This window comes from Bombus vancouverensis, chromosome 10, assembly GCF_051014615.1.
Source record: "Bombus vancouverensis nearcticus chromosome 10, iyBomVanc1_principal, whole genome shotgun sequence".
In the NCBI taxonomy this organism is placed as follows: Eukaryota; Metazoa; Arthropoda; class Insecta; order Hymenoptera; family Apidae; genus Bombus; species Bombus vancouverensis.
The window spans coordinates 6792908-6805665 of record NC_134920.1 but is presented as its reverse complement, the minus strand read 5'-3'; the positions used below and the strand labels follow the sequence as shown (position 1 = coordinate 6805665).

The window sequence follows — 12758 nt, the reverse complement described above, 5'->3', positions numbered from 1 at the left end:
GGAACAAATAGAATAAACCGAATATCTGTAAATGCAATGAACAAAGCGATAGTATTCGCCGAAATTTTTCTATGAAAAATAATCGTCGATAACATATTGGCAGATCTTTTGCATTCTTTTCCATTTTCCAATAATACTGCTATTTAATTAAGATTCTGCAGTTTAATCACATTGCCATTTAATTATCCGTCCGTGAAGAACGTGAAAACTAATCGAGTATCGACAAATCGACGATCGATCACTTAACTTTTCTTCGAATTTACTGGTTCAAAAACCAGTATCTTTAATGAAGAAACTTATCCAATCAAGATCGATCACTATTCTTCCCTTTTACTGGTTCGCATAATTCGCGTATTTCTCGAATCGCGAAGAATTTGTAATCGCACGTTAAAAGAATATCCGTCAAAATCACCGATCTTCGTCTACGCTGCAGTTTAGCCGAAGAAAATACCAACTGCGTAAGTTCTTTCTTCGTGTAAGCAGAATGGCAATCTTATAATTTCAATTTTTACAAATATCTACTAAACGGATAGAACCAGCGCTGAGAATTGTTTCGCTCACTAAATATTATAAACATCGTAACTATACTTTGTTCCTGCATGTTCCATGCATTCTATGCATTTTTACATCTTTCAATTTTGTCGTAAACGCATAAAATTCCGCGATCTATATATCAAATTCGTAGATGTACTCTGACAGACTGAACTTATACAGCGACCTAATATAAAAGAAACATAAAATCCTGCCCGTATTTCAAATATAATCCCTCGATTGCTATGCCGTATACACGAAGCTCAATTTGTATGACAATCGAGGAAAACGCGGATCGACCGATCGTCTTATCATCGAGATGGTCGATTCATCGGCCGATCCACGATGATTTATTGCCCAGGTCCTAAGCCCTTCATCCATCAGTGTCCAAGGGAACAAAAAGAGAGAGGTGGAAAGAGAGAGAAAAAAGGGTTATCGACCGCAACTTGTCGATACTCAGTTTAGTCGTGATTACAAGCTGCTCGCCGAGCGAGCCATGCTTTTCAGCCCTGGCGCGGCGTTACGTTCTCTCGAATCTCGTTGGAAACACGTCGGACGAAAAACGTGTTATCGATCGTCATTTAGGATGCCATAACAACGATATTATGAGGTTTCGCGGCGAAAACACGAACAGCGATTAAAATGTATTTTTGAGTTGGCGAGTTTCAATTGTTATCGTTGTTAGACTTGTCTTTGTGTGAAATAGAATTTGTTAATGTTGATAATTTGTGCTATATTGGAGAACCTATTATTATGTGATATTAATTTATCTCATAATAATATTTATAATATTACATATTATTTTAATCGTGCAACAGGAATCGATTGTGAATAGTAAAACATTTCTGCGATAATATCTCATCTTTTGCAATTTTTATTTTTTTTTCTTTTTTAATTAAAGCTATACCTAGGAAACGAGTAGCACAGTGCAAGTTAAACAGTAACGTTGCTAATTTTAATATATACCGAGATCTCCGATAAAGCCACTAGGCTCTCAAACATTGCGATTTATCGATTCGTTCCACGACTGTAGATTTAACCCGTTGAAAATGGTCTAACTTTTGGTCAACGATTCACCAGACTCGCGAAGCTCAGCTTCTCTGATGTTATCAATGAAACCAGGAAGCGGAAGTTCGATAGAAATCGAAGGTATTAAAATTCGCTTGGCTCGCGGAAATTTCATCGAAGTGTCTGACACGAAAAGTCGGCAGCTCCGCGAAATTCACGTTTTAACAAGGGTAACACGTGATAGCTCGCTCACTCTATGAATTTAACTACCTTCCACACATTTTCTCTCTCTTCTTTTTTATATCCTTTTCTTTTCTATCGTTCGTTCGTAGAATAATCGTAACATTTAACCGTAATGCGGCTGCACAATTGTGCCGCGTTTAATTGTTCCCCGGTGACGATGCGTGGCCATTATTAAATTCATAAATCTTATTTCATCGCTGACTAATGGGATTTCGAGCCGTATCCACGAGTTTATATAGCAGACTCGTGTTTGAATTTCAGCCTATCTTATCGATTGGTTAATATTGTTTGAAAATGATCGTTTTTTTTTTTTTACGAAAGTAAAATAGCTCTTTTGATAGATTTTAATTTAGAGAGAAAAAGAGAGAGAGAGAGAAATTAAGTGCACAGACAGGTTTCATTTACTGATTTGTCAAGTAAGCTATGATTTCGTCTCGTTCGGTTAAAGCTGTTGCTAATTCCGGTTACGAGATCTTCCTTGAGGAGCCAAGGGGAAGAATCAAGGTGGAAAAGTTAAAGTTTCCAGAGTTTCGAACATTGTCGCCGCGCAATGAATGGATATCCGAGCGATGAAAATGAGCAGAGGCGTATAAAAAAGGTAATCTGACCCGCAAACAGCGTATTAAAATTAATGAAGCAAGCCGGTGAATTTATTCAGCAACAAGTTGCCCGCGATTCTCAGCGTCGAAACGCATTCATCGCCACGAGATACAAAGGTGCAACGACGCCGTTGAATCGGATCTGTGAATCGTTGTGTGAACGAGTTAATAGCGCGGACAGAAAACGCTTTTAACTGAATGGATCTCGAATATTCGAGATCGACGTAGCCGCGGTTGAGCACGAGTGCCGTTCCAGCAACTCGCTTATAACTAGGAAATTAAGGAAGAACCTTCTGATCCGGGACAAATTAATTATCAGAGAATTTATGAAGGTTAATCGTTCTAATTCCAGGATTTCGTTTGTACGATCTTTAACCGATCATTAAGGGAAACTGTGATTTGCTGAAAAAATTGATAGGTTCTCTTTAATCATTGTATCGTGAATTTGTTTTAGAAGTTGGATATTTCTTCTGGTTTTCAAATAGATTCGTTGTTACTAATAGACTGATTAGAAAATAAATAAAGATTGAGATAAAGAGAACGAAGACGAGAAGAATTAAATAGTTTTTATTATTAGCGGGTCATCGTGAAAATTTCCGTCGTTTTAAGCTGTTCGTCTTGATACGAACGTACCTGCGTTAAGACTGAATATTTTTATTGCAAATAAATTTCACGGTGTTCCATACACTTCTACCAAGGAATTACCAGAACACTATGCAAGAACAGTATTTCTAGATAACTCGGTAGAAGACAGAAAGCAAAGAGACTATAACTAGCTTTCCATTTGTTTCTAACAAATTAGACCGAGCTTAATTAAGAATGCCCGTTTTAATAAAACTAACAGAAACTGCCAATTACTATAAACATCCTGTATAGTACAAATGCAATGGTAAAACAGAATAAAGGAGAAAACAGCTAAACACCTACAGCTAGACGCCTCGTTCTCTTCGAAATCGCAAAACACAAAAACACCGCATAATCAACAAGAAGAGAAAACGGAGATTTTCCAGAACAATTTCCCTAAAATTCATCGACCATTGTTTCTCCTCGAATACCTTTGCTTGGAAACGTCGATTCGAGGGGTTAATCGTGTCGCAACGCGGCCGTGTCATCGTTCGCTCGAGCGAATCGCGTCGAGACGACGAATCCACTCGACGAGACTTCTACTGTTCGGCTTTTATTTCCAGACCGAAAGTTAGTTCTACGAAGTACGATCGATCGAACTCGTCTCTGTCGGGGTGGTTCTCGCTCGTGCCTCGAGACTGGCTAATTATCTGGCTACGTTCGCTCCAGTCTCGTCAGCCACGCGTGACGAGAGCCTCAACCCTTTAACCAGGTAAGCTGCTCGCGCGAAATTACGCGCCGACCACTCCCGCCAGCCGAATGCTCTGCCGACGCTACCTGGCAATTTCTTGGCAATTCTTACTCTTCCCAATGTCTGGGTAATCTCGCGTTAAATCATTCGAAATCAGAGCTATTTCACCAGCAGACGTACTGGGTGGTACAAGAGTAAAAACTTTTGGAGTGGTGTAGGAAGGATTATAGAGAAATATATGCAACGAGGGACGAAAGAAGGTTGAAAAAATTCAACCACAATGGAACTCCATTTATTGTAACGAAATTTTAGTTAGTGACGATGTTAATGAACATTTGCTGATTAAATACATTTACCCGAGTGTGAGCTATCACGTCCTATTGTGTCCGAACGACAAACAAGAGATAATAGAGAAAATCAATGAATTCCTATTATATGAACTTTGAATTGCATAAACTGCCTGTCTTCCAACAAATTCGAATAAAGGGAGTTCTACGCGTAATTGCATTTCTATCTCCGTGTTCTATCATAGATATAGGATTTAAAAAAGCACATTTGTCCTTTAAGCTAGGTCTCCATCGCAAGTTGCTCTCGATAATATTTCTCGCAAGTGGACACTGCCTTGAAAGTGACTATCCGATCCGATCCGATAGCGGCTTGGATAGTCGCTCTCGGCTATCTCTCAGTGCAGTATCCATTCGCGGGAGATACTATCGAGAGCGATAGTTCTACTCTCAAATGGACATCTTCTTTCGAAGCACTATAAATCTGTAATTACTTGGGAAGTTTTATTTCGAGAAAAAATTGCAAACTAAATTAAGTTAGATTCGATATGACAACTTTATTCATATACTCGTCGCTGTATATTTATCAGAATAATGGTAACGGGAAAGGAAGTTTTTAACGTGGTACGTATTACGAGCATCCTGTAATAAAATAAATAAATCCTGTTTGATGGTAGCGGTCTTAATAGACAGAAGCTGTAAACTTTTGCCACAGCAGAGGAACCACTCACAGGTAAAGATTACAACCGTTAACAGTAGTGCTACGTGTCCTCTGCAACTAGCCACTTTTAGTTACTTTATGGGGATCATTTCGCAACGAACAATTACCATCAACGGCTTTCGTCGGACAAACAGAGAATTCCCAGCGGTTTTCAACATAAAGCGAACACAAGCTTAACAGCTCGTAACCATAATCGCCTCCCATAACGAAAGGATTAAACGGAACGAGCAGATCCACGCGCACGAGCCTCATATTCCGCTGTTGTTTTTCTTTGCCGTGCTAGATTACCCTCTAGTATTAAAAGTCCGAATCCGTACAAAACGTCGAGTAGAAATAATATGCAGTCCGGGAGAAACTATCCAGAAATTAAGGTCGCAATATCTGCATTAAAGAAACGTTTCTCGGACGGAGAAACGCGGCCGTTCGCGTTTATCGCGCGAAAGAAGATCAAAGAAGACGATTACGTGCACGCAAAGATGAAATCTATCCTGCTTTTTAACATACGCGAACGAATCGTCCATGTTTCGTTCTGATTCCAACGAAAATCTCTGCTATGCAGATCCCTTTCTGTCTTTCGTTTCTAGGGAGAACGTAACGATGGAGGAAAATAAATAGAAAGACGTGGCAACGAAAGATTCGATAGGTTTTTAAGAAGACGAGGTCCAAATCTTGTTCACAGCCTTAAGAAGTATTTCATTTTCTTATCTCGTTCCATTGGTACAATTTCTTCCGCTATGATGTTCTTTGATATGGCCAGTTCTTGTTATATGCAGCGATCGGTTAAAACTCTATAATGTTTACAGTATTTAAACATTTAAACAAGGAAGATTACATCGTAAAAAAGTCTACTTAGCCAAAAAAGGAACATCTTCAATATAGGGCAATTATTATTTTTGCACAAACCTACTAAAGATAAGGTACTATTCGATTCTAGATCAACATCAATCACATCTCCTATAAGATACGATCATTATTAACAACTACCAACAAAGGATAAAAAGTGTACTTTATTACTTGCATGGACACCTAATCGAGAAAATATACTATCAAATTTATATCCATCTGTGTCGATAAATTGTATTCCTCAAAAAGCGACCCATTACCGACAAATATCCAGATGCAATAAAGAATCGTCGATATCTATATAAATAAGAATCGATCGTTATCGTCGCACACGTTTACCAAGAAATGAAAGAAAAGTGAAAAAACTATTAAGCCGTACGTGTTACGATATCAGCCAACTCTACCGAGAGGATTAATAATTACCAAGGTGCAACAATACGATCTGCAAATGCAATGTTACATAAGTGAATATAAGCGGGAAAAAATGTGTAGGCTCGGTGGGCAACAAATTCAGTAGCAGGACTCTCTGCGATTCACCTTGTACCGTATTAGCGCTATAGCAGTCTGCGGCCGTGCAGAACGCACCGAGCTGCAGCCGCAGTTCTGCGGTCCACGTGGCGCGGAACGATGCGGCAGCTTGGAACGGATCGGGCGAACCGATTACCGATTACGTGCCCGTTCGTTCGCGAATTTTACCGCCTCTGGAAATCGATTACTATTCTTTTCTCTTTGATTTTTCGAACGAAATTCGTGATGTAGAAATTGGAGATATCTCGAAGATGACTGACCTAGAAGCAGTTCGTTTATGCTATATATTTTTGTATATTTACGCGAATTGGGAATTACCGATACGATACTGTGTTATATTATCTTATAAATTATTATATTATCAGAAGCGAGAGTTATATGTTTGGGGTAGATTTTATCAGCACGTATATTCAGCTGGCTATGCGTATTTGCATACGCGTTCGTTATATTTATTGGGATATTGGGAGTTTTATTTTAAGAATTATTTTATTTGATTTTGTATATTATTTTATTTATATTATAGGTCCAATATTGAACCGGTGAAATAACAAATTTATGATGAAATAATTAGAGAATATGAGCGACGGGAAACGTACAATTTGTACTGGATGTCCTAAAAATGTTCTAATATTTTTAATCGACAAATCAAAATTTAAAGTGACGATCATATAAATAGAGATAATCTTTGTATCAAATTTAACTTAATTTAATATAGCTCAGTCGTATCTAGTTCAGTGTGATCATAGTAATCATTATTGGAAATAAGAACTTGATAGTCGTTCTACGTTTACAGTGTTTCAAATTGCAAATGTATTTTTAAATCCTACATTATCAGAAAAAATAAAAATAATGTTTTCCATAATGGAATTATCAAATAACTTGATATGCATTTCCCAATTACACATACACATGTATATGCTCGTCACTGTGCAATCTTGTCTTTTACCTGTAACGTGTTAAAAGTTTAACGGTTTACAGTATTTTCGAAATTCTGAATTATAAAAACCATTCGTTACACAGTATACATTACGCGAACGATGAACATTTTCCGCAAAGAAAACTCCCGTTTACTCCATGTTTTACGTGGCTTTTATTCCCTCCACCTAATAAATATTCTAATACGATCCGCAACAGCGAACAACGTGGATGAACACTCGAAAGACAATTTCAATCTCTATCTTTCAGCGGTATAAAATCATTTTTCATTTTACGATCGACTTGAATTCTTCGATCGCGCTCTCGCGTTCCCGCATAGATACGAGCTGGCTTTCTTCAACGTTTCAACCGGATACATCACTTTTGCATTCTTCCTTTCCTCCTTTCTTGCTTGCTTCCTTCCTAGCATGCACATTCGATCGAGAAAAATCCACAAAAATCCGGGTCTCGAGATTTCCAGTTCAGTTTTAAAGTTTCGACGGGAATGTACAACGGTTGGCAGCCCTGGGGGAGGAGAGAAGCTGCTTATGTATCCGAGTTGCAGATTCAACGATATTTCAAGAGATACGCCATCGCGTTTCCGCTCGCCTAACTAAGAGAGATTTACGAGATCCGACGCGAAAATTTCAGCTAGGAATCCGAAATCACGTAATCACCAGCCTTATGACCGGCGTAAATTCCTGCAAGGAAAATTGGAATAAACGTACTTGCTAAAAACATCGGCTCAACCTGTCAGCTAACTCGTTTCTTTCCTTAATTGGAATTCGCCGTAGTATAAATGATTGATAAAGACGAGTTATTTAATTTTGATTCAGTATGGCGTAATATATTTTTAATAGAGGTATTGCGACGTGTTGTGGAGTGATTTATGGATAAATAAATTATTTCCACAAGGTATTAAATAACCCAGAATTCAATCATGTTCTCTGCTTTTTTAATTTAAAAAGACACGGAAGGACAATTACATTATTACACAGAACGATTATAGAGGATATCTTTTCGTTCGTTAAGAGACGTTTTTGCAAAAAAGAAAATATGCTGTAATACTTGTTCGCTAAGGAGAATTAAACCGATGAGAAAAGAAATTGTATCGCTTGAAAATAGTTATACAAATATAGTAAAGTAACATGACTTGAAACTTCAAATTTCTATCGAAAGTTTTTTGATAACACACGCGAATAATGTATCTCTTTTAAGCTTTCAAATTTAGCATTAGAATCGCACTTGTTACTTGTACCTCGCTTCGAAATTTCAATTTGTCTAGAGATCAAGCGTAAAATGTGATTCGCAGAGAAGAAACCCGTTGAAAGGATAAACAAATTATCGGGCGAAAAATTGATAGTGACGTATTGATTTGCGAATTGTGGTCATAAATCGAGAGAGAACGTGTTCTAACGCTAATTGCAAATGCTTATTCAAGGCACATGGTTGCACTCAATCGAACAACGTTCTCCCTGTTTCAGTGCTAGAACTGAAGGGTCCGGAGAGCACGAAGGCGAGAAGAAATGAGTTGGACGTGACACAATGACATGATGAAGAGCCTGGTGGGGATCATGTGGATAGTGTTGGTGCTCATATCAGGTAAGTTCAATAAATCTACCCAACAATAAGGTACTCGCGTTTCGCCGTTCGCGGCTATTATGTTAGCGGACAAAGTCGAAATGGACGTTGACGTTCAGCCGCAGTTTATGGGCCCCATCGAATTGTAGAAATACGGCAGACATAAATAATTCAGTGTCTCGAGGTACACCGTTTCTCTATTAAAATACGAGGGGACGCGTTGTTTGTGGAAAGCGTGCGTCATCAACTGAAAATTTCAGATTTTATCGAACAATCGGAACTTATACATACCAAACTGTAAATTTCAGATATCAAAAATTACAAGCTTCAAGGAATTCGAACATTGAAACAGTTTCGACTTCAGATATTGGAAATTTTTAATTTCAAGTTCCAAGTTTCAATTTCAAGGCTAATAACTTCACGTTCAAACGTTCAAGATCGAAATAGCATAATTCAAAATTCAAATCTACTGTATTCGATCTGATAAGGCTACGGATCGGCCATAGAATTCGTCGAACCGGGCCACGTTATTCCATTGTGAAGTCCGGACCCTGCGAGGCGCGAAGCCTATCATCTCTAGACAATAAACCGCCAAATATAACCGGCGACGAATAACTATCGTAGGAATAAGATACGACGTCTGCTGCATATGCATCAACCTTACTCACTTGGCTCCCATTCGCATGTAAATGCTTTACGACGCGCTAACAATGGCAACTATCAACGTCCAGTCATTTTTCCAGCGATAGTTAACGAACGGTTTGACCGCTTCGCGAAAAAGCACGCGAATGTTCATTATATTTCTCGAAAAGGATCTACGAAATTTCTGGTGTCGCGCTCGTCTTACGCAAAATTTAAGTCCTTTCAGTTATCTAGTAGATAACTGAATTTGATGAGAAACAATTGAATTTTCGTGTAAACGAGTCGCAGTGTAGGTCCTTGAAAAATTTCATCGTGTTTTCCACGCGGCACTTCAATGTTAACGCCGTGTCTGGTTTTATGCCGTTTCAGATTGTTCGAATCTGCTGTATGTGAACGAAATTTATATTCATCTCTGTTAAACTATTCGGCTCGTCAGGATACGCTTCTAGGGTCGACTGTTCCTTCGCGTCTGCGTTAGAAATAGAGAGCATCTAACGGGAAACTGGAACAAGCTATAACTTGGAAACGATGCTAGACACGAGAAGAAAAAGTTACGAGGCGAATTAAGCGCGGCAGTTACGGCCGGTTCGAAGTTTCCGCGACGCTTGTGAGACGTGGTGCGCATCTACACAGGTGCGTAACATCGTACCCGTATAGATCCTGATACAGGCGCTTAATATGCGGTTCGTGTTGAACCAGTATTGTAATGCGGCGGTGATACAGGTGTTCGACCGATGTTCCGTTTGTGGGAATTGATGTCCTGTTCATGATCGTCGGCACAGATTTCGCGTAATTAATTCGATAAGAAACAGACGAAACGTAGAATCTATTGTTCTCGCTATAGAAGATACTGGAGAATGTTGAACGTCGTTGGAATACTGAAAATCGAGAATGCGTATCGAGTTAAATTCTGTTTAATCCTCGGTATCTTGGCAAGTTATATGTAAAGTATTATCTCTGCCCGTTTAGTTGGCGATTAAATTATATTTACCCTTGTCATTGAAGAAACTAATCTTGCTCTATCTGTCCGAACAATCACATACTCATTCCACTCAACTGTGTAAGCACGGGCTGCCCGAGCAAACACTATCCCATTCTACTTAGTCGGTTTACTTGGAACTTATATACCGTTTGTCTGACCACGCGTTGACTTGTACTACTTATTGAACTAGATAGGTTTCCTAATACTCACGCGGCTAAGTGCCTATTCTTATTTCCCCGGATTTAACTGGCAACTCTAGATGACTTCTAGTATTTGAACGGTTTTCAAATAAACCTACATTTGCCATGCATTAATTTCTGAAGGACCCATTATATCAAACTAGCTGAAAGGACCCATTATATCAAACTAGCTGAATTCCTACTAAGAATTCTCCCGCTAATCAATTTTTACGCTTCTGGTAAGAACATTTTATTGCTTTCTCCGTTACTACCATTTCTGTCAACAGCCGTTTTTATTCCGCGTAAAGATGCACAAGTCGAGTCCTTTCGCAAATATTGTTCCACGTATGACGGATGTTTTCGAGTTGAATATTCATCGATAAATAAACGTTAGATAAACGTGCTTTTTTTCTTCGTTCGATCGTTGAAAGCGGATACGGGACGAGATGTAAAGTTCGGTTCGATAAGGTCGCCAATGGATGATCGAAATAGAAAAAGACAAAGCACGAGACAGAAAAAAACACACAATAATATGGGAATTTTATCGAACAAGAATACGAAACGTAGAGAAACCCACTTCACCGTAGCGTATCGGTAACTCGGCTCGTTCTCCTTTGTCTCGTATCGATCTAATCGTCGACCAGGAACTGCGGCGTTCTCTCGTTGAAAATCTCAGCTGGGAAAGTTGCCGGCGTTTTTTTCCCCAGGAAATAAACAGCCTGATAAGTGGGTACTCGAGCCGCGACCGGAGTATCTTTTAAACATCCACCTCGCGCAGGCCTCTATATTTCTCGATACATCCGGCCTATCGAGCAATTCCGTCTCGCGCGAAACGCAATATCGCGTCGGTAATACAGTGCTAGTTCTTATTGCTCGTCGTCTAGGCAGCAACAATTTCACGGACGTTGATTCGACGACCGATACCGGTACTTCCTTTCGTTTCGTTTCCTTTTTAGCTTCGTCCGCTCTGCTCGACGATTGCGACGATTAAACTCGATCCCCGGCATCGGAGTTGAACGAACGTACAACTCCATTGTGGATAATCGTGCAGGCTGCCGGAGAGCTTTCGGAAGATGTTCGATCACAAATACCCAACTTCTGGTTGGTTCCGGACTGCGACCTAAATCTCTCGATGGTCTTTGGGATAGTCTGCTAACGAAACTTCATCCGCTAAACCGCTGAAGGTTGTTTCAAGATGAATAGAGTATCTGATGATCACTTGGGATTGGAGAAAGGAAGAGAGAGGAGACGATTACAACGAAGTGGAGAGTGAGGAAGAAGGGAAGAGAAAGAAAAAGGAGGGAAAGATGGGAAGAAGGAGGTAGCAGAGAGATGGAAAGTAAACTATAAAAGTACAGTAAGAAATAAAAAGGAAAAACGAAAGGAGGAAGAGACTTTTAATCGTACCTCGCGCATGGACGTTTTACATGTTTCTAAATTATAGTCAATTATATATCGCGTAAATGCTATAGTCACGATTGATTTCCTTGCCAACAGAGAGTAGTCGCATGATACATTAAATTAGTATGCAGGTATATCTTCTTAGAAAAGGTTCAACACATAAACTTACGTCTTCCTGTACATTAAACATCGGTATCTATATATTTACTTTGGCAAAGATCAAGCTTCGAATCGCAATAATTGACAAGCTAAAACGCCGTTTTAGGATACGGTTATCGAACAGGCTTTTAAAAAACCTTCAACGAGAAACAGAAACCAGCAGAGAGATAAGAGTAATCGGTCACGACTGACAGTCTCTCTTCCAATTGGCCAACCACCAAAGGCTTTGTGCTTCCAGTCAAAATCCCCAGCAGTGTTCCAGCTCTTCTGTCTCCGCTGTGATCGTCGGAGATGAGAAAAACTACTGTGTCCGTTTGATTCCATTAACGTTTAAACCATAGTCAAAATCTATCTCTAAAGGGACAGAACAAATTTTTATTAATCGTCGCGATGTCGATAACGAATGCTTCTTCGTTCCGTTTCCACGTCGTTCATGTCCGAAAGACTCGTCGAACAGATTGTAAAAAGGCAGATTTCACTCGTCCCGCTATCGATGAAGCTTTAAAACTAACGAAAGTATTATGTAGCGTTAAAGTTTTCGACGTTGAAATTATTATTTAATTATACCAGGATGCTTTAAAAGATATTTAAATTACTACTTATTTAATTACTATCATATTACAATTTTAATTATTTTTCGAGTAACAAAAATGGAGATTTCTTTTACTACGTTTTATCGTAGGTAAAGAGTGGTAAGAATATTTCGATGTTGGAGTAGTTTTATTTGGAGCTTTTAAAACAGACGGACGATTGAAACGTTGAATTCATTCGTGTAAGTCCAACGCAGGCCCGCGATTCATGCAGCTTGCATCCGCTTCCTCGAAAAC

At 39.1% G+C, this 12758-nt stretch overlaps 1 protein-coding gene across 3 annotated transcripts in view; it reads left to right on the top strand.

Moving 5' to 3' along the window:
- Positions 1–12758, top strand: part of nAChRa3 (nicotinic acetylcholine receptor alpha3 subunit) — a 99812-nt gene that overhangs the window by 68225 nt on the left and 18829 nt on the right. For all 3 annotated transcript variants that reach the window (XM_033336052.2, XM_033336049.2, XM_033336051.2), the window contains one exon: positions 8472–8589. In XM_033336052.2, coding sequence (XP_033191943.1) covers positions 8538–8589 — 52 coding nt within the window. In that variant the 5' untranslated portion in view covers positions 8472–8537. The remainder of the gene's footprint in view (positions 1–8471; positions 8590–12758) is intronic.